The 27683-nt window shown below is 43.0% G+C and overlaps 1 protein-coding gene and 1 long non-coding RNA gene across 2 annotated transcripts in view; one reads left to right on the forward strand and one right to left on the reverse strand.

Moving 5' to 3' along the window:
• Positions 1–27683, reverse strand: part of LOC135315703 (uncharacterized) — a 118774-nt gene that overhangs the window by 85817 nt on the left and 5274 nt on the right. The window lies entirely within an intron of this gene.
• The window catches only part of PHACTR3 (phosphatase and actin regulator 3), a 116795-nt gene that overhangs the window by 80250 nt on the left and 8862 nt on the right, over positions 1–27683 (forward strand). The window contains exons 8-9 of the mRNA XM_064465338.1: positions 6045–6198; positions 26754–26809. Of these exons, the coding sequence (XP_064321408.1) occupies positions 6045–6198; positions 26754–26809 (210 nt within the window). The remainder of the gene's footprint in view (positions 1–6044; positions 6199–26753; positions 26810–27683) is intronic.

Raw genomic sequence — 27683 nt, forward strand, 5'->3', positions numbered from 1 at the left:
ATTTCAGTGATATCTAGAAGTAGATCTTGGCTTTCCACAGTAAGTGTTAGAATTCTGAAAAATTTCTGCTTACTACAGTTGAACAACAATGTTGTATTGGTGATGGCTTAAGAATGGTTTAAACGCAGCCAGTTTTATAAGACAATATTAGACAACTGAGAAGGAAAGAAAAACAGACCTTTTCAAACCTTTTTTGGCTTTATTGTAGCTGCAACAACACTGAAATATTGGCTACACAAGGTGAAATAAAAAGAAATCAGAGTGTATAGAAAACTTTTTCCCCTTAACTACATAATTTTATTTAAGAAAATATGTGTATATATAAATCTTACCTCATACAACGGCTTATGTACTGAGCATGACTGGTCATCTATTATGACTGGGTAGGGCACGCCTGCTAGAAATTTAGAAAAATAATCTCTGATAGTAGAAAAATTATTAAATAAAATTTTGACTAATATGTGAGTACTGCAGAGATGTAAAAACTGGATGGACTAATATAATAAGTATATAATGAATATAATGAGGTCAGGCTGAAACGTTCTTGAATGTTTTAGTGGATAAGGTTAACAGCCCAAATTTAAAATGTCAAGACCACAGAACGTCAGAACGACAGACTTGTTTCCCCAGTTCTTGTGATGGTGTGCTAGGAACAGAAGTGCCTATGTAGATATGTAGACAGCTAATTAGACGCCTTATCTGAAAGGCTGAATACTCAAAAGTTTGTTATGAAATAAGGTTGTACAGTGATTGTATAAACATTAGTATTTATCTGCAGATGTACACCAAGGGCAAAGAAAGCAAACAATTATGGCTTATCATTTGATAAACAGGCCCTAGATATGAATACAACCCCTTTTTCCATGCAAAATGCTTTCCAATTTCAACAAAAATAAATTTTAGGAAGAATTTTCTCACACTTCTTTGTTTGCAGCTACACACCCTCCTTTCTCATAATTCATTAATCTCACTCTTTGACATTCGAGTCTTTTCACACCTAAACTTCAGTCTCTGCACCAAGAAGCCCATTCCATACAACCCTAAAACCTACCCAAGTCATCATAAGATGTGACCTTTCTGCATAAGTTCCTTTTATTTACATGGCTGAAGATCATTTTGGACTGACATGTCCTTGCAGGTTGTAAGCATGCATTTATGAAAGACCTGATTTCTCATACAAGCCTGATGCTTGCTCTGCCGGTGTTTAAGTTCAGGCACATTTTAGGGGCACAACAAAAACCCAGACTATGCAAAGTGTCAGCTGTCTGGTGTCTAAGAAGGCTGCCATGGACAGGTACCAGGCCAGCTGGGCAATACAGCTGCTTAAACCACAGAAATCCCGGTGTGGAGTGGTATAACCTCAGCCCCCGAGGAGACAACAGCTTTGGGGAGGTGACCACTGCCCATTTACTCAGCACAAGGTGGGACATGAGCCAGGTGTTCCTGGTCTTGACACTGGGTGGCACTGCTCGAGCCAGCATTCATTCAAATGCATACATTTGCATTTCAGGGAGGAATGAGAAATGCAGTAGTGACAGGGGTAGCACCAGAATAATTCCCTGAAAAGCTCCAGATTCTTTCTAGTTTAAAAAATCTGGGCTGGTTTGCAAGTCAGGAGGTAAAACTATCCATTAATTAGCGTAGTGCCTTAGTATGCCACCAACTTTGCCATTGCCAATGTGATGCAGAACAGTGCATCAGTGCAACAGCCTTGTGGTTGCAGGGGGATTGGTACAGGACACGTAAAATGTGGGGTCACTGGAAAAGTGAGAAATTATACCTTGGCTTTCTATTAGCACCCCCTACTCAATAAATCATTCTTTGAAACCTCTAGAAGCACAAGGCAAGAGAGTAGTCTTGTGCATGAGCTTAAAAAATAACCTAACTAGCATGTAGCCCACAACTGATAACTACTGCAAGCAAGATCTTTCCATCAGCATGCAATACTAGGATTTGCCTTCTTCTTGATAGAAAGAACAGTAAACATACAGGAGATTAAATGTCATGACTCAACAGAATTAAAACAGGAACTTTTGTCAGGAACCTGCAAGACCAAGCATGAAAGAAAGAGTGTGAATTTTCAAAGCATTTATTGTTGACCTAGATGAGCTGCCATGAATCAGGAAACAAGCCGCAGCCAAGATCCTGCCTGAGATAGCTTGGTCATGGGGCAGAGGGGCATTGAACACGCCTTATGGACCAGGAAAAATAACCCTTAGGAAGAAAATACTTAAATAAGGGTATTTGCAGGTTCACTTTCTACTGAGCTAGTGATCAGGGAGGAATTTGCCTCAGGGTGCTGAAAATGGATGTGGGGAAAACTTATTTGGACTTTATTTCCTCTTTGTTCCCTGGTTTTGTTTTATTTATTTGTTTATTAATTCTGAAACATCAGGTATGGGTTTCTGCAGCAGGTGGAATAACAGAACTGGCCATCAGTAGGCCAGTCAAGATGAAAACAGATGAGTTACACAGTGTTTCCCAGCAGGTCTTCCTGAGGAGAGTAACATCATCTCCCTCTTTTCACTTTATCGGGCAGGTACTATTTTTCAGGAATTAACTCAATTGGTCAGGCTTGGGTAACTTAGACTAGCAGATCAGCTTAAAACAGATCTCTTGCATTTTTATTTGGTGAAATACCCTAAAGATTAATCAGTGCCCAGTGCATATGGACCATGGGAGTGGCTATAGGATAACAGTTTTAGAAATCCAGAAATCTGGATGAAGTGAGCACAGCTTATCCTGAGTGGGTGATATGCTCTCCACTCCTCTAATACAACAGCAGGATTTGGGTTAAAGTTGAGATTTTTCAGATGTGATTTGTTTTAAATTTCACAAAGTAGTAGACTCTTTCTAAGCGTGCAGCGGAGCAGCCTGGCAGCAGTCAAGATCCTGAAGAGCAGCTTCATTTTACTTTGTTTCAAACAAAATAATGCAGTGCTCCTGTGAAATACAAGCCCCTAGGGCATACGCTGAGCTAGCTTAAGCCAATGTCTCCACATCAGCTTCAAAACCTGACTTCTTGCAAAAAGGTCCAGTCTTTTAACTGCAGAGCATCGATTTCAGCTGGCCTTCAATGAGATGAGAGACAGCAGAAAATAAGCCCTGACCTCACCTGAGCAAATAATCACTGTGATTCTCTCTAGCCCTTGCCCTCTCACAATTCAAAGATCAAGTATAGTGTGGTATGGCAAGTAGTTTTATAACAGCCTGAAGGGAGTGGGGATAGTCCTGCATGCTCATACCTTAGCTGTCACTGATGAGTGGGAGAATCACCATTTAGGGTGCATCTCCAAAATAAAGTGTTTACTAAAAATGTAGAGCTCCCTTGTTTCCTTCTAAGCAGTTCTGGACAGAGATGTACACATGTGCTGTATAGCGTATACATATATTGCTTTCAGTGCCTCCAAAGTGTACTGAACTGCCTGCAAACGCACTACGCAGATGGCCAGCACATGGGCAGTACGTCTATCGTATTCTGGAGACATTGGGCTTAATGTGCACGTGCAGTCTCTCCACAGCAATCTCCTGACATGACGAAATTCCTCTTACTGCCTGTTTAAAATTTCCAGGTGAAAATGAGAACATGTTCAGGGATACCTGGGAGTTTGCTAGCCCCAAATGTGCTTCAGATTCTTTCCAGAAGGAATTCTGTTGGTTCCTGTGCTGCACAGATCGAGCACTGCAAGCTCTCAGTCTGCACCCGCTCTCAGTGTGGTGGAGGCTTGAAAAACCTCGACAGAGTCCCAAGTCTGTGGCTTCATGAGCCAAATCTTTCTGATGGAGTCATATATTCAGTTAGCAGAAGGCTCTGTGTGGCATCAACCAAATCATTTAACTTCTTTACCCATCTGTTAAATGTATACTCACTACTTCACAGAGGGCTGTGTGGTTTAATTTAATTAATGCTTGCAGCAGACTTTGAAAGCATTGGGAGGAAGGTGCTAAACAGCTTTTAGACTCTAAGTGGGGTTTTGAGCTGATTATGGTTTCTAAAAAGTTTTATTTTAGACCACTGCAACTATCAAGAGGCTTGTCCCTGCTCACATGGGGAGACCATAACTGCTTTCTGCCCCAGTCTTCCCAACAGGTATGCGTGGATCTGGTATAGACTGCTCCCTTCTGCATAAAGAAATTTGAGATCAATAGTGCTAATAATAATATAGGTCCACAGATCCCTAGCAAATAAAGACCCAATATTTGGGAATAAGAATCTATTTAGGATTTAGAATCTTGCCAACCTCCAGAGCATTCTTTAAAAAATAGACTTTAATCCTATCTCAAATGCCGAACAAAAATACCAATTAAATGTCATTTTCTTTAAAAATGAGGTGACCTTTTCTAGAAAAGGTGAAATATTAAATAAAAAAACCCAAACCTTTAAAGTAAAAAGGAATCAAAACAAAAAAACCCTCCTATTACATGCCATGCCCCCAAGATGAAGCAAAAGCAAAGATTTAACTGTAGTTCCCACATACCCGGACAATACTCTAAACCACATCTAACTAGTGCTACTCTGCAATGATAATTTTTAGGCTTTGCTGAAGCCCTGGACTGGGCACCAGAAAACCCAGTACAGCACCGTAGAGGCATGCAGGGATCTAGTGTAAATGTATTTGCTTACAACCCACCCCTGACATGATTGCTGGAAGACTGCAGTCCTAACAGTATGACTCGCAAGCTCACTGGTTTTAATAGCAGTGAGCTATCAAAAGCTTCCCTCTTCTTTCCCCCCCGTCATAAGCAAGCTACCCCTCATCAAATATGGACATCACCTCAGACTTTCAGTCTGAATTTGAAAATAAAGGTAGCTTTCTATTTTCAGCCATTTTATTGCATACCTTTCCAAACATGTGGCAAAACAGTTTTATAAGATAATTGTTTACAAACAATTTTCGTTTGTTTAGCTTGCTGGAGTCTAAAGAGTTACACCAGAGATCCAGAAACACCTAAGCTCGAACACAGTTCCCTTTAGTAAGAGTGAAAGAATGTTTCTAATATCATCACAGGGGCAGCAGCAGGGACTTGACATCTAGCATGCTGAAGAACAGTAGACTCCCACTCAAAACAGTTGCTGCATGTTCTCCTATGAACAGTTCTTTTGTAATGGCAATGTTTGAGGTTGTCTGGTTTGCTGGAAAACATGTGTTATCATATTTTTACAATCAGCACGACAGGTCATGTCATCATTTTAAGTATTGGTTTCTCTTATTGCCTAAATGCCCAATTAAGTTGCCAACATTCTGCAAATCATCATAATACCTGGCCTTTTCTTTCATTCCTTTGAATATTTGCCCCATGTCTCTTCAGAGGGAAGGGTCTAATGTCAGCAGTATAATATTGATTGCTAAATGAAATTCTGTTATGACACACTGTCACACTGGAGAGGATATAGACATACATAATGGCTTACATTTAGTGTTAGAGTTATATCATATCTGAGCACAATTCTGATTTTCTAATTTCTAACGCCAGAAAACTAGACCAACATGTAATATATATTTTTTTATATATATGTCTGTGAGTGCATATATACACACATGCCAAGCAACAAGTTTGATTGTTTCTGTTACCATCTGTTCCTGGTTAAACCTGGTGACCCAGAGAGGAAGGTGTACATGTCCCGGCCTCTCCTGCCACTGCGCAATCCAATCCTTCTGCAAAGGAACCAGTAAATGGTTCAGGAAATAGGGCTTGCTCTGGGCTATAGGGATGCTCAGAGGACTGAGGCAAGAACCACAGCCTTTAACTTCTAAACTAGTGACACGAATCATGTCTCAGCTGCAAATAATTTTCACCTGAGAGCACTGCTTGCTTATAATGGATAACAAAGATAACAGAGGAATATGATCCTTCCGCATTTGTAAGCAGTTTTGTGTAAGCCCTGCACAGCTGTAGTGCTGCTTATATCGAAGTGTACAACTGCTCATTGCACACTAACATACAGATCACTGTCACTCTGTAGATTCCCTCCTCTTCGTATGTTCACGTTTCATCTCCAGGAGCTGTCTTTCTAATAACTTTCTTTCCAATGCATGTCCCAGGTACTTTGCCAAGAAAATGCAAGAAAGAACTGCTGGCAGTAAAACTACGAAACAGACCAAGTAAGCAGGAGCTGGAAGACAGGAATATTTTCCCAAGGAGGACAGATGAGGAAAGACAGGAAATCCGGCAGCAAATTGAAATGAAACTCTCAAAGTAAGTCTATCTAAGAAAGAGGGAGTAACCTCCCTTTCCAGTGGAGTACTCTGAATACTCTCAGACGGGACACTGTCAGCCACCATCCAAGTCCATTTTCTGCAGCAAATCATACACAAACTAATACAGCACTTTTTCAGCTGTCAGTCAGTCACATGAAAAAAAAATCTTAAGTCCCTCTTCAGTCAAGATTCTCTCGATTTCAATAGAAAACAAGACAAGTCAATGTGGGAGACAAAATTCTGCCAAACCTACCTGCTGTTCCACTGACAACCAAGATTTTTGTGGTCCTCCAAGAAGGCTAGTGCCCTAACAACAATAATAATAATATCTATTAATTTGATTTTGTTTTGTCAGTGCCAGTTGAATTTGAGGATAAAGGCAATTGTTATAGCTGCGTATTTGCTTGAACAAGGGAAAGCTGCTGTATGCTCTGGTGGCTGTGTTTCTGCTTTAAGGAAGCAGCAGCTTCAGCAGCATTGCCCTCACATGGGTAAGGTGTATGTGTAAGTCCAGCTGCAGGGATGGTAGGGATGGTCTGGTTTTGATCTGTAACCAGGGCAACAGGGTAGAGCTATGAGAGGAACAGCATTACTGAGGTGTGTAGCCTAAAGCAAAGATTGTGAGGTAACTGTGAGGTTCAGACTGCACCATTTGTTTTTTGTGTGTGTGGGTTTTTTTTAAGAGCTACATTTGGGTATCTGCAAACATGAATATTTTAGATGAGACAAAGTGGATTGTTAAATAATCTGTGCTGCGCCTGCCCACACTGGGACACTGAGCACAGCTCACTGCCAAAATGCTTGGAAACAAATTGAGAAACATGAACAGAAGTTCATTTTCAAGGCTTATTAAATATTAAATATCTCAAGCCTCTCCTGAAAGAAACATTTATTGATATTTAGGCTAGCTCATTCATGTGTACGCATTGGATTAAACTTTACCTCAGGGGACAGGGAAGGAGAAACACGCATATGGATCAGAGCACAAGTCCTAATGGACCAGAGTTTATGGAGGAGAACATCACTGCCATCACCACGCTTGCCCTCAGCTAAGATACAAGCTGCTGGATGAACATGGATGAGATTTTGGGTGCACTTCATGATGCCCCTGCAATGCTGGAGATGGAATAATCACCTTCCTCTAGTCTCAGTGATTGCTGTTTATTCTTTGTAGCAATGTAGCACCAAAGGAGAAGAGTGCATTGTGGCAGTGACTGCACAAGACAGAGCAGGTGACAGTCCCTGTCACAGAAAACATGTACATCCCATAAAAGTAGAAAATATCACGTTACAGTTTAAGTCCAGGAGTTACAGGCAGAGCGAGTCATAGATGAGCCCCATTAATACCCATCATCTTAGGAAGGAAAGTGTCACAGACCTTGACCATGGACTTGATCATCTTGACCTTGCAAGCCTTAGGTATTCATTTCAGGGAAATCTTTCAAGCTGCACTCCCGTATTGTTAATTCCAGTGTTTTGCCCAGTCAATTGCTCATGAAATGTCTCACAGGTCAGGAGCCTAATCTTATGGCTCTAAAATACACAAAAAATGCTTTGCATTCCACTCCATCCCTAAAAACAAGCTGGACCATCACAGAGTATTTACTGAGACGATTATCTCATATCCAGCCACACCTCATATTGCTGAAATGCCTGGGTCACATGTCTTTTCAATACAGCCTGACTTCTCTTAGTGCCAAAGGTCTAGTGGAATTGCAGCTTCAGGTGGTATAACTACAGGCGTTATCCCTTGCTTTTCATTTACCATTTGGCTTGCTTAATGATGACCCTAACAAATTATTTTAAAGGAGTCATACCTAAAGTCAAATGTCAGTACAAGCACTTAAAAAGGAAAGTCCTACACTGGTGAAGAAAAGGGCTGGTCATTACTAGAAGCTAGAAAATGTACTGTCTAAAGGTGAATGCAGAGAAGGAATGAATGCTGTCTGCTGTAGTCTTATGGAGCAATCTGTGGTGCAGGCTGCTAGTCTCTTCGGTAATGTGTAAAGGATGGCTAAAAGCCATCTTTGTTCCGAGTGCTGGAATACAGGCTTTCATTTAGCTCCTCTTCCTGGAATGTGGAAGATTCAGCGCATCTCGCAGAACAGACGGTGCAGAGATTGCTAGAATAGCCAGGAATGGCAAAACAGATTGGAAGCAATCTCCCACACAACTTCCAGCACATATGTGCACTGGCAGAGCTCAGCTCAGCTCTTAACTCATCCACCAGAATAGAACATGACTGCACAAACAAGCTCAGGTGGTGGAAGGATGCAGGAAAATATTTACTCCAGGAAAAGAAAGTACACATCCAAAAAAAAAAAAAAAAAAGTAAAAATGTGTACTGGTAAAGGCCAAAGACTCAAAGCCCTAGAGATATCCCTCAGGAATTTATGTCCAGGGCTCACCCCACAAAACCCAGACGAACTCACTCGGAGCACAACCTAGCAGTAGTGTGGAAATGTAACCACACTGGGCAGAGTGGAAATCTTCCATGAAATTTTGAGGCCTTTAAATCCATTTTTTTACTGGTACTTGGGCAGCATGGCATCTTTGTGACAAGCTGGAAGTTTATAGTTAAGGAACGTACTGCTTAAGTGTTCGGCTGTAAAAGGCTGACTGGGAAATGGGATCCAACAGAAATGTCGCTGATGATTTTGCCACTACCCATGCAGCTGAGAGCACGCTGCTGCTGCACTAGTAACGCTTTGAAAACAGCAACGGGACTTGCTTGCTCAGTTATGAATCTACACGTACCATCAGGCGACAGACCTGTACTTTAGCACAGCACAATAATGTATGGGCAGGTTGGTGAGTAGCTGTTTGAAGGCTGGCTGCATAAGAATGGCAAGTAAGCAGGCAGTTGCTTTCATGACCAATATTTTTCAGCACATTTGTAGGAATTTGAAAGTCTATAGTTGTCCAACAAATCGCCTTAGTCCCACAGCTAACACAGCCTAGCTCTGTACTCTGGAGGGAAAGCTCTGCTGAGGTATCTAAATGTGCAAAATATACCAAATAATAGTGTCCAAGTAACTTCAAAAATGGGGAGATAAAAGAATAATATTGTCTCAAAACAGCTGTATTTTTAAAGTGGTTCTGGATGTAATAGTTGTGAACCTGCTGAAAAAACCAACTTTCTGCTAACATGCTGATGAGTGCTTATAGAGTCAAAGCTAAAATCCCTAATTTTCTTCACTTTCCCACTGATTCCATCTCAAAAAAGAGACTGAGGGATTCTGTTATATCTTTTGGGCCGGATTCTATTCTTACAGCAGTGCAAGCCCACTGACTTCAGATTTATTGTTGGCTGACAGCAGCACCAGTCTAGATTCAAGGATTCATTTATGTGCGTTGCTGCTTTTGAAAAGTGTATTTCCTATATTTTGTGCTCCCAGCCAATTTAGTCTACCACTTGTTGCCATGGAAACATGCACATCTCCCTCCTCCTCCTCCATCCAAAACGGTAGTATTCCATTTTCCCCAGATTTCCCTTTCCAGTAGTGCTTCTCTTACTAATTCATGCATCCCCAGTGCCGCAGGCCATGGTGTGCACTTGCAATATTCTACTGTGCATTAGGCAACAGGGCTCCCAACAGGTCTCAGTTCCCACCATTATCTGTTCAGAGTGCCGATAATAAGCCCTCAGTGGAATTCAACGGATTGAGAGCTCTTTTTGTCAAGAGGCAGAAAAGACATCTGCAAGTACAATTATTTGCAATAACTGCTTTCTGCCTCACTTTGTTCTAGAAGGGGTTTAAGCTGAAACCTGGGGGAGTAAAGTAGTTGCTAGACTGAGAGAGTGACGCAGGAAAAGGTTGTTTAATTAAATTTGATATCTGACTGTTTAGAAAGTTAATGTTTGAACTGCCTGGGTGGCTGGTACTCCTCAAGTATGCCTTGTATAACCACAGTTAAAGACACTCCATTATTACTTAGTGTTTCAGTGAAAACATTAATTCCTGGAAAAGATTGTACTTGTAATTTTCACTTCATGTTCCATTTCACCTCCTTGGGTATTTGCATAAGTAGACACAATACATTAAGCGGCACTTAAAAGATTACAGAGAGAGGAATTCAGATACAGAAATGTGGGCAAAAGAGGAATCAGACAGGAAGAATGATGGTTTTGTGGACACAGAGTGGAACCAAAACTCAAGCAACTAAAATTGATCTTTACCACATTGAAAATCTTGGCATGGGTAAGTGGTTCATACTGGGGCAAGGTTTCTTGGCAATGTAAAGTGAAAAAGGAGGTATCTTTATTCAGTACTTTACCACATCTGGAAATCTGTAGTTCTAGCGCTGCCCTGAGGTTCTTGGAAAGGCATTTTCAAGTTGTCTTGCCCAGAAACTGCAGACGCAGCTAAATGCACACTCAGATTAGACCCTGGTTTGTACCTCAGCCTCACGTAACAGAGTGTGAAGTTCAGAGCACTGCTGGAGACAGAACAATACCAAACAAACAGCACTTCAGATTTGCAGCCCAAAAGCACAGAGCGTGACAGCTCAGCACAGAGCAATCATAAAGGAAAATTTTACCTATTGATGAATCAAAAGCTGTGCCCTGTTTCCCAAGAACCGCATGTCCAGTGCCGCTTCCTCACAGAAGGATCTCAGCGCAGCTTTGCTCACTGAAAAGGCATCGGCCCTCCAGACCAGTGGGAAACTGGGCTGAATCCACCGAACTTTGGGGGATATTTTATTTAATTTTGGTGGTGGTGGAGAGGTGTATAAAAAGTACCAGTAGCCCTAATGCAGAAATTAAGTAGATACTGAACTGAGCCCATTTTAGAGACTAGCCTAAATTCACCTGGAGATTATCAAGGTTTTTTGTTGAAGCTCAGACTGCACTCAGACTTCCACTCACTGAACTAGAAATCAGGGAACTGCCCTGATTTTAGAAGGCTGGAAAGACTTGACATAGATTTATTCCAGAGACAGAAAGGCAGGGGCAGGCACAAAGGAAAGATCAGTCACTGCCAATTAGCTGTGTACAGTTTAATACGTTTTGTTCTTATTTGGCAGGAATCATCCAGGTAACCTTGTCACCGATGCTAAAAATAACCCCAGTGAGCACAGCGTGGGCGTCTGTGAAAGCCTCAGCTCCTCGCATGAGACGGGAGCTATATTTAGAGCTACAATTTAATTCTGTGGGCGTGTGTGTAAGCCAAGGGATGCTCCCGCTCTCCTTGCTCTGCACTAGACAGCAAGACAAGATGCTGGCAGCAGGGACTGGCTGGGGGGGTTGCTGTTGGAGATTTGCATGTGGCTGCAGTATTTTATTAGCAGCTTACACAGTGCCCAAGTGTTTTTTAAACCTGGTGCTGTTTGAGGATTTGTGATTTTTCTCATGTTCTGTCCCTTTTCCATTATGGGCTCAGCTTTTCAGGCTATAGAAAAGAAAAATATTGTGGGGAATGGGGGACAAGGGTTGGAAGAATGGGGGATGTGCAGGTGATAGCTGAGATTTTTTTGGAGCTGCCTCCAGGATTTAGATGTCTAGATCCCATAGGCATTAATATTCCCCATGCCCTTCCTTGCTATCAGGCAGTGACATGCAGTTGGTAACCCTGTTATGTACTCAGTGACAGACAGCACTGGTCTTACAGTCAAGGGGACTGAGATTTAGTGTCTTCTGCCAGAGTTGTTCTGAGACAGTCTTCAAGGATAAAAATCAGGAGGAAAGGGAGAAAGCTCAAGTTTTGTTAATGTCTCCAAGCAATAAGTCAGTTTAGCCTCCTGTTTACAGGGCTTTTCAGGTCCAAGGGAGCTGCAGTGCAGCTCAAATATGTGTATTAGAAGAGATTTGAGTGCATCTGTACACACCATACCTTGACTACCCTGTCCTTTTCTCTTAAGGATTGAGGAGCTCTTGAGAAAGGTAGTCTTTATTCCCTTTCAGGTATTACACTTGCAAAAAACAGAATTAGTGTCTCTAATGTGAATCCCTGGCCAGCAAGTAACAAACCTAACCACCCTCAGTGTGTGATCATAACAGACCCTCTGGACAGAAGCTCTTTAACCAGAGGTACTTGCTTGCTTCAGTAATGAAGCACAGTGCACGCACAACTAATTATGGAGCACCCTATCAACTGTGGGCAAGAGCCATGATCTGCGGCTCAACCAGAAAAAGCAATTTGCTGTCTCAGACTAACGCACGGCATGTTTGTCAAGGGCTTCTGAACACACTAATTCAGAGAGGACTTGGTCCTGCCCATTAGTTTTTTATTGGAGCAACATGCACATGACTCAAAGCTGCTCCCGGTGCAAGTTTGTATTGCTAAGGATTCAGCATGCACCTCCTGTTGAAAATACTGGGTATTTACTTTGTGCAAACATGAGGAAGCCTCATGGCAGAGGGCAGTTACTTCTGCCCAGGGACAAGGAAAAGTTTCACATGTCTGGGACGCAGCTGATGAGAGACTGTCTTCTGGGAAGACACAAACTGCTTGCACTCTCTGTTCTGTTTCCCTGGCTCCAGTGCCAGGAATTCATAATCAAACATGTTTTCCACAGCACAGTGAAGGCAAGGGCAGCAGGTCAGTACACAGCAGGGGAGGGAAGAGCAAAGCAGCAGGTGAAAACAGAGAGAGGAATCCAGGGCCTTTTCCGGGACACAGAGTCAATTCCTCGAATAGGTCTTCTAGCATAAGTGGCACATGTGAAGCTAGAAATTAAAAAAATCCGTGTTCAGAAAGCTGAATGTATCACAAGGGAACATAATTATGTAAATAAATTTGCAGGAAAACTGCTAAAGCAAGTGTAATTAAATAAGGAAAAAACATTTTAGGAAAGAACATAGTGCGCTTGTTTTGCCCTGTCAAACTGCCTACAAATAGCAGTGTGTTCAGGCTCAGATCCTCTCTCAGAAATTAGACACCTCCACATGCCTGAAGATCCGGGCCCTAGCCCTGTAAAAAGTGATGAGCAGTCATAAACCAGAATGGAAATCTGCAGAAAGCCCATAATGCTCTGTAATGCTTCATCTTACACTGGATTATGGTTCAGGTCCTTAAGCTAGTTTGGATCTGCAGCACAAGTAATTACAGAAAGAAATTAATTTAATTTGCAGACCTTAATCGATAGGGACCAAAGTAAGCTGCTCTGGTTGTCACAGCCATTTGTGCTGTTTTATGACAAAAACCTGGCCAGAACGAGGCGCTGTAGAGGCTGTGAGCTACTGACAGCGCAAGGGCTGAGCAGGGGTTCAGGCGTTCACGGTGGCAGCCCTCGCCATTTGTGGGGATGATCGCTGTGTTAATAAGATTACTTAGGATTAGTTTTTTTCTTTTAAACCTGCTCATGAAATTCAGGAAATATGTTTTATGCACTTAATGTCAAGCACTTTACCATAGTTGAAATGGAAGCAAGATGAGATGGACAGCGTGTATCTGAAAGACTATGAACTGGTATAAGAAAAACCTCAGCCAGAAGGGGGTTTGGCAGTGTGTTTTCCAGTTTTAACTTATCCAATTTTCAGACTTGCCACTTGAAAGTGTTAAAGAACAAATGAGAGAGAGGGGTAGTTTAATTTTTGTGAAGATTCTCCCTACTCCCTTGCCCTGTTTTAACCTAGCCAACTTTACATGCAGACTGGGTATAAATCAGTTTCACCATAACTGTTGCTGTGAATTGTCTGCAGAATACCAAAGCGGACAGAATTCACTTCCACAAAATTTGTAGTGTGGCTTTTAGATTGAGGAAGGGAAGAAGACAAAGCTTTCTTACTGTGGGGTGTCACATTTGCACTCACCATACCTGGAGGGCATATGGCTTGTACCACAGCAGTATGCTATCAGAGATTTATGGGGCACTTGTCAGATGAGTCATCTGCACCTTTGCGTGAAGAACTCAAGCACGTTTTTGGACTCTGTTCCAAGAACTGGCTCACCACATGTGATCCAAGTAAATTGCAGTTAATACAGTACAGTTGCTGGCCCTCCAAATACTGTAAGAAATCTGCAGTTTCCTCCTCCTGCAGCTCTGAGCACAGCTTCTGTAGCCTGCTTCATTCAAGATCTTAATTCCCCCCAGCAATCAGAGGCTTGGGCTTGTGGTTTTCATATAGAAAAACTGGGTCAGTCTAGCAGAGTTTCTACCTTTTTGAAATAACCTTGGAGAAGGCGAGGGGGTGAAAAAGGAAGGAAATAAATATTTAGACAATAGGGGAAGGAGAGGAGAGAAAACAGGTCAGAACAGAAGGTCATTGTTTTTAATCACACACTACTTAATAAATATTGTACGGTACAGTGTCAATTATTAAAACATAATTCTAGCCAAATCTTTTTGATTCCATTGCCTGTGCCTGCCCGGCAAGCTGCAGAATCAGGTCTTGTGGGGGGTTTCTTCTTTATTTGTGTAGCTTGGGAGCTACTTGGGTCAAACGGAGCACGGCAAGTTTCCTTCAGTATCTGTTTTTCAGGATAATTAACACATCCAAGTGGCCAGCACACTTCCTTGACCTCTCCAGACTCTGGAGAGTGGTTTTTTTCTCCCCCCTCCCCAGAAATCATTCTCATTTTCTTCAGCTGTTGCATGTTACACACCAAAAGACAAAAAGGACTCCCAGATTTATCAGTCCATGCTCAAGTATTTATCCAGTGAAATGAAACAGGAACAGACACCACCTTTGGAGGCTGACGACCTCCCTCTGTTGAAAGTCCACTTATGCAGAGGACTGTATCAAGGAAACTAGGAAACACACCTGCTTGAAGAACCAGCATGCTGGTAAAATCTGAGTCTTAAATTGCATTGGAAACAGGTTACTTCAATCTAATTCATTGTTGTACAAAGATGTAACAGTTATTTTCTTTTGTTAAAACTATACAAAGTATTACTCAGCCAAGAGACAAACACCAGAATAAAAACATGAGTGCCTCACTGTTGAAAAAAAGCCCTCAAAATCAAGACTACATGGCTCACGGATGAACAGCCATTGTCATTTGCTCGAGATGATCATATTCATTAAGCAAATTAAATTCTGAATAAATTAATACTTCATTAGTTTTTCAGAAATCATGTTAAAAAAAAAAGGCAGGATCTCACAACAGTCTCTCCAGATAGCAGCTGGTCTATTCCAAAGAGATCAGGCTAATTTGAGGGTGTCTGCAAGAGCCGCGTTCTGGCCCGGCTGCACTGCAGCCTTATTATGGTAATTATCACAGGGAGTGGCTACAGTACTGCCAAAGAGCACCCAACAGGGGAAAAATCCTCCTCCTCAAGAAAAGGTTAAACAAACCAGTACTAATGTTGTAAGAGAACTTATGTTTATAGGCATTATGCAATTATGTTTAAAGAAATCTTTTTACAGCCTGTTTACAACATAAAGGAAAAAGATAACAGAGTGATGGGCTTGTGGAAATAACACACTCAGGTCTACACGAATGATCAAAGCAGGAAGCTCGGGGTTAGCAGGCACTTACTTCCTCGCGGACTAGAGGCCCAGCACTCAAATGCAGCATTACCTGTTACTTGCTATGCCTCAGCTGCAATGAATAAAAACTGTGCTACAAAAGCCTAGAAACCAGTCTATGATGGAGGTCATTTGCAGAGGCAAGGCCTGTTCTTGCTTCGCAGTCACTGCCACCTTACTTGCAATCCTTGTTCAAGTCTCAGGTTACCCGACCACCTGCCCTGCTTAGCTTCCCCCTCTATCCTAGCAGTCAGATGGCAGACAGAAAGCAACCCCAAGGACACACGGATGTGGTAAAATTGAATCCTTTCCCAAGAACACAGAGTCCTCACAGATTTCTGCCACAGCCTTGCACTTCGACAGTAAAAGACAGTGTATGTTGTACCACAACAAATTGTAGCAGTAATGTCAAAACTAAATGCTCAGGTCAATAGGAAATGTTGCATAATTAAATTCTTACATCTCATTCAATTGAGGAACCCAGATTTCAAAAGCTCAGAATTTTCTGTCCTGACTGAAATTGGCCAGTAACCTCTATTTGGATTTACAGCGCCATAACTAAACACAGGATCCTAAATGGAAATGAGGAGGGTCCCGAAAAGCTTTGGGGAAGAGCAGACAGACTACCAGGATGACATTTTAAAAGTCAAATCCCCTTGATGTTTTCATGTAAGTTAGCCTGTCTCTAGTTCTCAGTGTCACACTTTGTGGCATCAAGTGACAAGTCATACTGCTTACACAGCCCAATTCAAACCCAAAGAAAACCAGGATCACTAAAATACCATTTGCGGTGGGAAGTGACTGAATCCCTGGAGGGTCTTGCAAGTCTGGTTTTCCAGACAAGACACTTTGCCACATTTTCCTTTTCTGTACAATCGAGATAACCATATAGACCAGCTTTGCAGAGCACTATGAAATCTGCTGGTGAAACAACTAGAAAATAGATTAATATTCCTGTTGTTGCAGCTAGGGGACTCACACTCCTACAAAGTGTTTGGGCCACATCTTTGAGTTGTCAATGGAATTTCTCATTTCACTCCGCATACTGATAGCAGGAACACTCTGTACTGAAAAACAGACAGTGAACCTCAAGAGAAATTTTGAGAAAAGCAAAAGATTAAAATAAAATAAATGGGAATGCAGTAAAGAAGCAGGATTCAGAGCATGCTGTAGGCAAAGGCTGCGTGGCCCTGGCCAGCCTTGGTTAACGACAGCATGAGGGCAAGCTGTTGGTCTAGCTCTGTGCTGAAAAACGCTGGGCTAACAATAGCATGCATGAGAGAAACAGAAAATAGTACAACAGATGGTGATATGCTATCTGAAGGCAGGGATATCCCATCCTTATGGAGATGCTGTGTGGGTGAGTGACAGGAGAGAACTAGAAAGTACTTGCGTTGCCAGGGAGAGTGTTCCCAGAGAGATTCCTGCAGTTGGATAGCAGGCGTGCAGTCATACATACAGTCCCAGCAGGGACCGTCTATCCCAGAAGCATTTGCAACTTTAGGAATCACTACCATTTAGTTTTCCCTTTAGGGATTACACAAAGCCAAGGGACTGCTGTGTTTTCCTGGTTTTACTTCAGTGATTAAGAAAGCCCTTGGTGTAAAGCCTGATATTGCAACCAGTTTGGAAAGTACAATGGCACGCCCTCTCCTGTTAGGGTTTGAAGCTGCTGCGTCAGTAGGCTCACACAGCTTAATATCACCAGCCCTGGGGTAAATCCTTGCTGTTGCTTTATGCAACACCTTGCAATGACAAATATGTCTGCAGATGTCTGTCACTTTGCAGACTGCCAGGGGTTCCTTTATATACAAATACAGGTTACAGGGAACAGAGAAGTACATCCTTCACAGCTCGCATTGCATGGCAAAATTCTCGGATTGTATCCATAGGGAGAAGGGCCATTCTCAAATCATTTTGCATTAAATGAAGGGGTGGAGGAGAATTTTTATACAGTCCACAGAGGCAGGCTGACAAGCTATGCATAGCAATATCTCTGTCTGCTCTTTGCAAACCCAGCTGTGGTTTCTTCCAGTGACCCAAATCCCACAGTTGGACATTCAGTGGCATCTGTCGGTAGGAACAACTGTTTCTAGGTTAAGTGGACGGTATTGCAGGATCTTAAGGCTAGCTGTGCAACAGTGAGCATGCTAGCTGAATGCAGGACATTTTGGGGCACTTCCGTCCATGACAGCATCTCTGTTTGATGGACTCTGAAACATAGCTAGTGCTACAGTCCAAACTGACATGTCTTTCTGTCCTCCTGTCCCTGTTTGCTCTGACTGTGGGGGCCAAAATTGCATTCCTGGCTGCCCAGGGAGTTAGTCATGAGCCTACAGACACTTCATTTCTTACAGGGATCAAGGGTGGCAACCCAAACTCAGTTTCCCTAGAACAGATCAAGAACAGACATTTTATTAGGCATCATTTATACAGTGAAGTTAAAACCTAACTTTTTTTATTCTCCTTTTTTCTTTTTGAACGTATCATTACCCAGTAAGCACCCAGAGCATTCTGCTGTTCCACTAGGAGTTTTGGAAAGCCTCCATAAAGCGGCAGTCCCCACCACAGGGCTAAAATTTGCTTCTGATCTACTAGTGATTGACTTGCAGACTCCCTACTGCTGCTCAAGCAGTTGCTGCCAGAGTTGATTTTAGTATCACTTCAGCAGTGGCAGATGTCTTTATTTAAAATAATATAATGGTAATACATATGTAATGGGATAGAACTAAAACCCTGGGATTTATATAATTCCTTTTGTTTGCTTGTTCTGAAGCATCAAACCCACAATGTTCTCAATTTGCCCAAATCCAAGATATGTAACATCGCTTTTTATTTATTGTGTGGGAACACAGGGTCCAGACCTTTACTCCTGCTTCAGAGAAAGAAAAAAAAAAAAAGGAAAAAAGAAAAAACCCAAAAACATATTGCTTTGCGATGAACCATTATTCACCACTTTCAGTGACCTGCACAGTGTGACCTAGATCATAACCAGCATGTGGTTTCAGTTGGAAGACCCTTCAACATACATTTTAATACACAGCCTTGAGCCCTCATCAGCCTTCAGCAGAGGAGTTGCACTGGGAGTCTGCACCACTCGTGCTGTTATTTGAAGAGCATGTTCTTTCAGCAGTTTTTCTTGCTGAGCTATTTTTAGCTGGAGTGTATTCCCTAAACCAGTTCCTTGCCCAGCTGTAAGGCAAAGCAGAAGCAAGAGCAAGTGGTAGCACTGCTCACACTGACAGTGCTACCAAGAGAAACATTCATCAAACTACAAACTCAGAGCATGTCTTTGCCTGAATAATCAATTGTACTTTTGTCACCCTAATGACTAAATATTGTGATTCTATTACAAACAGGACAGATCCGCTATCTAGCAGCTCTGTTAAACCATGGAGTGGCGGAGCAGATGGTACGGAGAGGAGAAAGCTCCTGTTCTGAAATAAGCGGCTATTCCATTTACACCCTAATGTAGGCGTTAGTTCTTATATATTACTGAAAACTGAAATGAAACTGAAAATGAAACCCCGTATGTTATGTCCATCCCGGAATGTACCACAACATTGTTCAAGAGTCCTTAATTGCACATTGAGAGAGGTATGAAAGCAAAAGCCTCCTCTTGCGATGGAAGGCATCAGCACCTTCACTGAACTTGCAGCAGGCCTTTAAGCTGAGAGACAGGCTCTGATTTCCAGCTGTGTCTGGCCTTTCTTCCTCACACATTGAGGGAAACTATGAAACCAAAGGTCAAATGCACCAGGGCTTTCACAGGTGGTGAAAACAGTGATTACCGTAAAGCCTTCTCTATCTGAATACTCTCACATAATTAGACACTGGCTCTGTTGATGTGTTTCAGCCCACACAGTGCTTATCACCAAGTAATACTATACAATAGCAAACCTGTCACAAGGGCGTAGGTTGTTCAGGGACAGTGCGTAATGATACAAGGGTCACGCCGGGCAAGTATGTAGTTTTATTCCAACTGAAATCTAAGCTCCGCATTGCGAGGCTTCTATTACAGAAATTATAATGATGGACAACTGTAATTGCCTGAGAGATGAGTGACAACATAATTAACTGAACTCTTGCTGATTTACAGCCTTGAAAATCCAGACAGAACTAAAGGTCAAACAAACAAAGAAGATAGGTAATTAAGGCAACATATAAAGCCTCTGAATTTATCCAGTATCTTCTACTGGACAGCCAAAGGCTGTTTTCTTATTTGGATGCAAAAAATAGTCTGTGAAGGAACATAGACACGAATAGTCAGCAAATTTAAAGCAGTAAAGTTTTTGCATGCAACTCAGAATCTACCATACCAGCTCACCCTTTTCAAACTGCTCTTTAGCCTCCTCCTATCAGAGAATTGCGGCAACTACTCTTACCCTGTTATGGGAAATGCTGGCATGTTACTCAGGTACCACTTTTTACATGCTCCAGAATTACCTTGGGGTAAAACCAAGTTTGTACCTCAGTGTCTGCCTTCTAATTCTGTACAGACTGTAAAAGGCAAGTCCCTCCTACCAAGGATTTACTACTAGCCATAATTGTACATTGCTAGCAGTACTGCACTGCCACAGTGCAGTGTGTGGGTGACTCAAAGCCCTGACACACATTGTCTTCACAGCCACTTATAGGAAGGATGAAAATAAACTTCTTGTTGAATCGAACATGATGTTCTGGTAATAGAGATGCCAATTTAAGAGGCTGAGCCTTTGCCTTCTGATGGGCAGCAGACACAAGCTGCTTTATGAGAAGCCAGCTTAAGGCATTCAAATTTCTCCTCCCTTTGCCTGGGCTGGAGCTCTCCTGTGAGAAGGACCCTCCACACCACCTCCCTTGCCAACTCTATCTGCAAAACTACCCATCACAAGAGACAATCAATGCAATTGCTGCTGGCTACAGCTCACTTACTGAAGGCTGGATTGATTGCTCACTTGTCAGTCCGGAGTCCACAGGCACATGCACATGTCTAAGTCTACCCAGTCTACCCTTCCCTTTGTAAAAGATTATCAGAATCACATGGACCTAACTAAGGAAGAGCAGAAAAAGGGTTCCAAAGCATGTCTTTTGGCTTCAGCTACAAATACGAAAGAAATCCTGTTTTATGACAATCATACATACAGATACTGTGCAGCAGACTATGCAAAAAATATATTTGGGAAACAAAAGAGCACATTTCAGGGACAGATAAGAAACCACACAGACCAAGAATGCCAGCTTTTTTTCACTGGATTCTGCTGAACGCTTGCTAGGGTCTGCCAGGCAGGTGCAACTGCAGACTACTAAGAGGAGCTAGAAAGGAAGGACTGTCCAAGGTGTGGGAAGCGAGCTTAGCCCCATACACATACAGGTGGGCTGTGCCTCTTCCAAATTTGTCTCTCATCAGCTATTTGGTGCCCCTACCTGTAAGCCCACAGCCTGCTGCAGCTTTGCTGAGATGCAGTTCCCACAACGGACAAAGCAGACACTGCTAAGGTTAATTATGAGGACAGAGAACTTGGCAGCGTCTCCTGCTTGCACGGCATATTGATGCATTGCCCATCTGATAGCAGACCCTGGGATCCTAGTGACATGCAAATCCTTGGACTGCTGAGGATTCAGAGTCACCCGTAACAGTCCAGTACCATCAACCTCGGTGTAGCACTGGTCCCAAGACATTAATTCCCCTTGAATGTGCAGGAGACAATCTGACTGTGTGAAGTAAATATTGATCTATTTATCAGCAGTCACAGGCACATGTGAGAGGTGCTGGGCTCATGAACATGTGACCTTGCTCCAGAGGGGACAAGCAATTAGTGGCTCTCCCCTTGAAGCCAGCTCTAGCATCTGCACTTGTGCCTGTGTCAAACACGTCAGCCAGCAGGACGGCAAACCAGACTCTTGTGGCGGAAGGCTGCAGCCCACTCCACCAGCCAGCCAACAGAGCCTTCCCCACCCATCGGGCTGGTAGGAGCAGTTCTCATTATCGCCCTGGGCAGCTGCTTTGCTACAATTATACACTACACGTGTACCATCACGGAAAACAGCCAAGACACGCATAGATCTATTGCCCCTCTCAGAGCCAGCATGGAGCACTCATGAACATCACGGAATTCCCATGTGCACATTGCATGGGGAGAACAAATACCCTGAGGCCACATGCAGTCTCAGCCCCCGCAGTACTTTGATACCAAGGGCACACATGGCCATACTTGCAGGGAGTTCTTGGGGTGAACCACAGGCGACTGAGCTAACCTGCTCCTCTCGCCCTCAGGAGTAACACTGCAGAGGACATGGGAGCAGGCAAAGTTTTTTTGAGAGACGGAAACAAATTTATGCAGTTACCTTTCAGAGCCAAAATTACTGGAGAAAACATTCTAAAGGTAATCTGAAAATACACCCAAAACACTCCCCAGACTTCAAACAGCTGAAAGCCACCTGGTGCTGGAAGGTTTATGCTCACTTTGCACATAAACTTTGTTATTTTTCTGAACTTAAGAAACAGCTGTTCATGTATTATTGTGGATCTGTGTCCTGTCCCCCCTGCAACTTATGGTGACTGCTTTAGCATTATGATAAAATATTCAGCTTTTGGTCTCTATCCAAACTTGGAACATCACTGACACACGTACAGCAAACTCTGTCTGAACTGTATCCAAATATCATCTACAGGGAAAGTGACATTGGTGCCTCCAGTTCTGCTCAGTTTCCCTGAGGCAGCTGCACTCGCCTCAACCGAGGCGCTGCAGGTCCAGCTCCACTTACTGCTCATGGCATTCCATGGTTTAAGCTAGTGGGGGAGCAAATTCCAGGAGTGCATACCCTTAACACAAGACTGTGGCAATGTCAATGACAGTCCATGCATTTACAGCTTGGGGGGGTCTGGGCAGAGATAGGACTCTATCCTATCACAAGTTACTTGAGAGTTTTCAAGGAAGTTTCAAGACCCTTCCAAAAATGGCTGGCCCTGAAGAGGTGCTCAGAGGGAGCACTCCTGCCTCAGCAGATAGCAGAAAAATACACAAACCTAAATTTTAAGATCACCGAAGAACACAACAGCATTAAGTGGATACTTTCCCAAAAGCAAGAAATATATATCTAAATTTAAATCAGTTGAGAAGAAACCATGCCTGCAACACAACAGAAGTGGTGCACTATGTTAGTGCTCCCAGTGGAGTTTACAGTCACCTTGATAAGGTGAGTCCCATGTGGAGGTAGAGCCCTCACGTGAAAAAACAACAGAGACAGAAAGCACAGGACTCACTTGTCCACGTCCACGTCCACGTCACAGCAATGCTGGAGTCTCATACCAACCTCAGTCCTCCAAACAGCTCCTACAAGAAGAGCTGCAGAGCAGCATGGCACCCAGGCTGGATGCAGGCTGGCCCTAGGGTGGAGCCCTGCAACCACCCACACTCAGGTGCAGGCACTTTGCTGAACCCAAGGAAAATGAGCGAGGACTCTTACTTTGCTTCAAAATGGCCTGTAGCTCTGTAATAATAAAAAAATAAATCCTCTCTGTGCAAAGCTTGTGGAGATCATCCACAGTCCACTGAGAGTTCAGTTTTTAGCCTTCACAAAGGCTTCTTCATGGCAAGTGCCTGTTACATGCTTGGGGATCACACACCAGCTCCCCTACTGGCATGCAGTTTGCTGATAATCGATATTCAGCTGGGGTTTTTTTCCTTTAAACATAGGAGATTTGAGTATCCCTTCTCCAGAGCTTTAGTCTCTCAGTCCCTGCTTCCTGGCCTGCAACCCCCAACAACGGCCTGAGGAGAGCCGGCCGCCATTTCCCCAGGCGAGGTGACCCTGAGTGTGGCGGCGTTGCGGAGGCCGCGGTGCTGCCTCTCTGCAGGGCCGGATGCCGCCTTCTGAGGGAGCGCACCAAGCTCAACGTGCAAGGGCTGCTTTCTGGCTCTGCCCTAGGCAGGATTATGTATTTTAACAGCTTCAGGGAAAAATATTAAGTACCCCAAACAGAGTCCTTGTTGCTCAGGAGAGCATGCGGAGCTGCACAGCACCCAGAGAACAGCTCACCCAGGCAGAGGCACAAACTCACCTGACACAGTTTCTTACTTAAAAGCTCCTTTCAACACAGACATGTATTTTTGACAGTGGTAACCTGCAGTTTCCCCTGCACCGTGCTGAGCTGCTGACCTGGCAGGAGCCCTCAAAAACGTGTTTGTCCTTATCTCTCTCCAAGCCTGGCTGCAAGTGAGTTTTGAGGGAAGTCAGCGATATTAAAGGGGACCACGAGTCCCCTTCTGAGGAAACAAAAGCGGCTGGCGCTGCTTAGACCCCCCTGGGGGGATGAAGCACCCTTCTCCATCTCCCAAAGCAACTGAGCAACTCAGGCAGGACGGGCTCTGCTCGCAGAGTAAATACCCGCAGCAGCAACTAGTTCCTTGCTGTGATGGACGATCAGGCAAGGCAGTGCACCCTGCAAGCAGGTGACTCCTCACAGATGTAGAAAAGACTCTCCTGCAGAAAGGGCCTCTCACACCCTGATTTACTCCAGCACGGCTCAGCAGAGACGCGTGGCCCCCCAGCCCTCGCTTGCCCAGCTGGGCTGTGCTCGCAGCTGCTTCCCCTCATTACAATCAGCAGCCCCTGGCGGAGGCATCTGGAGTCCTTCACCTTCACCAGCTCATGCCATTTCCCTTTGCCCAGAGCCCAGGCACCATGCAGCACAGCTCTCGGTGCAGAAAGCAAACGAAAATGGTTTCTGGGAAGAGAAATGCTTCTCCTGAACAGGAAAAATAATAGATAGAAATAAAATGTCCCTGTGCCTTGGTAGCAACAATGACAGTAGTGTTACCACTTCTCGTTTGATCATGATTCTTGATGTATTTGGTGTTTTCACTCTATCCCCAGCTTCCCCAAATCCTCTTAGAATTTTATTTTGAAGAAAAGTCCTCACCTAGTTTAATGACTATGACAAAAAGCTTGGAAGTGTGGTCCATATCTCTGAAAAACTCAGGAAAAACAAATGCAATGCCCTCTCATGCATATATATGCCTGTGCATATCTCACCTTTTCCTTCTGTTGTGGGTAAAGCTGAGGGTCTGCCCAGAACTATGTTGTTGTCTCTGGGCACCTACCATGTATTTATCGAAGCCAAAACCAAAACAGGGCTTGAAATAATTAACCATCATACATATTACAACCATATATATTAAAAAATATAAAGAGTATTCATATATATATATGTTCTCATACTTCTTTAATAATTTCTGTTAGGCTTTTAAGCCCCCAGTTTAAAAGGGGTGTCTGAAGTCTAATTTCTAGTTAGATTAGGTTAATTAGATTTCAGAATCCAATATAGATTCTGGTAGAATCTATAAATCTCACATGGAAGGACTGTAATTAAGAATGGCTTGAGAGAGAGTCATGTGAGCAGCAGGTCGGGTGGACCTTTCATTTACAGATAAGCTCTCTGAGTAAGTCATTCCTCCCTGATTTATACTATAAAATGCACATTAACCTTTTCCAAACAAAACCCAGCCAGAGTTGTATAATTTCTAAGACAGGGAAATGAGTGAAGAGACCAAGGTAACAGGAGTTAAAAATACATGTTTTAAAGCCTTTAGTAAGGCATTTCAGCATCATTCCTGTTTCAGTTTGGATTATTGCAACTTCCACTGCTGTAGTACCCCGCTCATTACTCCAGAGAGAAATCTAGAGACCAGGAGAAAACCTTAGGGGATACAAAATGTTGGTAGGAAGAATGAGAGTTAGGCTGTAGGTGTTTCTAAGCACAAGAGCTCATTGTCTGTGTTTTCAGTTGGTGTGAATCTGGTATAGTAGCTGTGATGCCTTCCTGTTGCCAAAGATGAGAGCTTTCCCAGTGATCACAGGGAAATTAATTAAAAAATGATAAGGAGTTGCATTCATATTTTGGGCTGTTGGTCTGGTAACATGAAATCGGAGTTGATTTTGAAGACTAGATGATTCCTGAAGTCCCTTCCAACCTGTGATTCTGTGATATATTTGGTAAGGCTTGCAAAACAAGGAGAAATTAGAATAATGGTCTTTTACTGTTTCTTTTACAGTCTGTTTACAGTTACTTCATTTTTTCATCTCTTGTATAGTTGGTAAAATGTAAATCTTGTTATAGCAGCACTTTATAATAATTCCTTTATTTCCTATACACAGTAGAGGGATAACTATTGCAGCAGTGGCTTGCAGTGTGGTCCCTGCTCTGAGTATGTCTTTGTCCCTGTAACTTCATCTCTGGCTTGGCAACGTCTGCTGGAGAGGAGACGATGAGAATCCTTAACGTTGCCAGAATGCAGGCCAGAAAGCATCATAAACTCTTTCCGATCTGCTTGCTGGATTATTACTTGAAAGCTAGCAAAAGCAGCGTGTGTGTGTGTGTGTCTCTGCCTAGGGGAGGGGTTCAATTACCTGGGATTCTCTGCAGATATTAGCAGTGTCTCATGGGGAATTCTCATTTAGTATGCAGAGAAAAAAAAAATCGCTGTGGCACTGATCATATGATTTGAAGACTCAATCCTGAAGCAGCACTACTGAAAAGGGGAGGTGAAACTGCGTAAGACACACTGTTCAGACAGCATGAGGCTGTGAGCAGCACACGAATTTTATTCAGCAGGCAGGAGGAGAGCTGCTGGATTGGTCTGTTAGCTGTGTAGTCGGGAAACCACAGGAAAGCTTTATTTCTGGCAAGCCTGCGTTTTGTCAGGATGCACCACTAGTGTTACTAGAAAAAAAAAAGCAGCCCGCTGCTACGTGAGATTAAAAGATAGAGGCAGTGATAGCTATAGAAGATCACTGTGAAACCCATTTGATAACCACCTTAAATACCCCCTCAAGAGTGAATGTAACTGCTGGAGAGCGCTGGTTCCAAGTGACTGAATGGAAAGTATGGTGAAAAGGATGCACGTTCAGAGGAAGTGTTTCACTGACAGCAGAGCAATCTAGAGGAGAACTTCTACCTGCATTGCTGACATCTGGGAAAAATAACATAAGAAAGCACTCGGGTGCCAGGATTCTTGTATTCTTCTTCTTCCTGAGTCCTGGAGAGGGATTTTGTGGTCCCCGCCCTGAGGAAAACACCAACCAGAACCTAGAATACTGCAGACTTTCCAAAGAACAGGCATGGTACAAAATGTGATTTTGGTGTTTTTCCGCAGGCGACTCAGCCAAAGACCTGCTGTTGAGGAGCTAGAAAGAAGAAATATACTCAAACGTGAGTATTTTTTTCCTGAAGTATTTTATATGTGTTTGTTGAAACCAGTGATTGCATTTCTAGAACATATTATTTTTAAACAGACAAATTCATTCACTGGGATTATTTTCTGTACCTTAAAGTTTTAATTTTTCACATGTCCAGGGTTCCAAATACTACAGGAAACAGAATTTACATCTTGACAAAAGGCATGCAATTTAGTATAGAAAAAAATGTGACTTGTTCAAATTTAGGCTTTCAAATCATTTTCATTCTCACTATGCTGTTATGGATGTCCAAGAGGGGAATACAATCTTAGTGTTACTCAGTGCCATGAGATGTGGACTGACATTTTTTGAGATGTGGACTGTCATGGCAAACAGTCCACTGAACACCACCAAGGCTGAAGTGGGATGGAGAAAGCATCCTTGCAGAGGCGTGATTCTCCTAGCAAGTCCATTGGTTCCTATCATTAGAGATCTTCCCAAAGACCAGTCAAAGAAAGATCATTGTGAGATATCAGAGTTATTAAGAGACAGTTCTGGGCCTGTTATGGATGCTGACACAGGGGAATGTTCTCAACATCTCTCAAACAAACACAAGGCAGAAACTTGCAACTCTCTTTCTAAAGATGGGTGTTCAGACCTGGGGAACATGGTGATGAACATAATCCCTTTCCTTACTGGTGCTGGGAATCCTCTAAGTTAGGGAAAGGTGAGGGGGAGCTTTGAAATTGCCTCCATTACAGGTCTCAGACAGGAGAAAGGGGGAGGCCATCTGCCTGAAGGAAAAGGATATTACATCTGCTCTTTTCATGGTCTATTTAGTGTTAAAAGACAAAAACCCACAATGATGTGAACAATCAGTTGTTTCCCATTAAACAAGCATAAAACAA

Source organism: Phalacrocorax carbo, chromosome 14 (genome assembly GCF_963921805.1).
Source record: "Phalacrocorax carbo chromosome 14, bPhaCar2.1, whole genome shotgun sequence".
Taxonomy (NCBI): domain Eukaryota; kingdom Metazoa; phylum Chordata; class Aves; order Suliformes; family Phalacrocoracidae; genus Phalacrocorax; species Phalacrocorax carbo.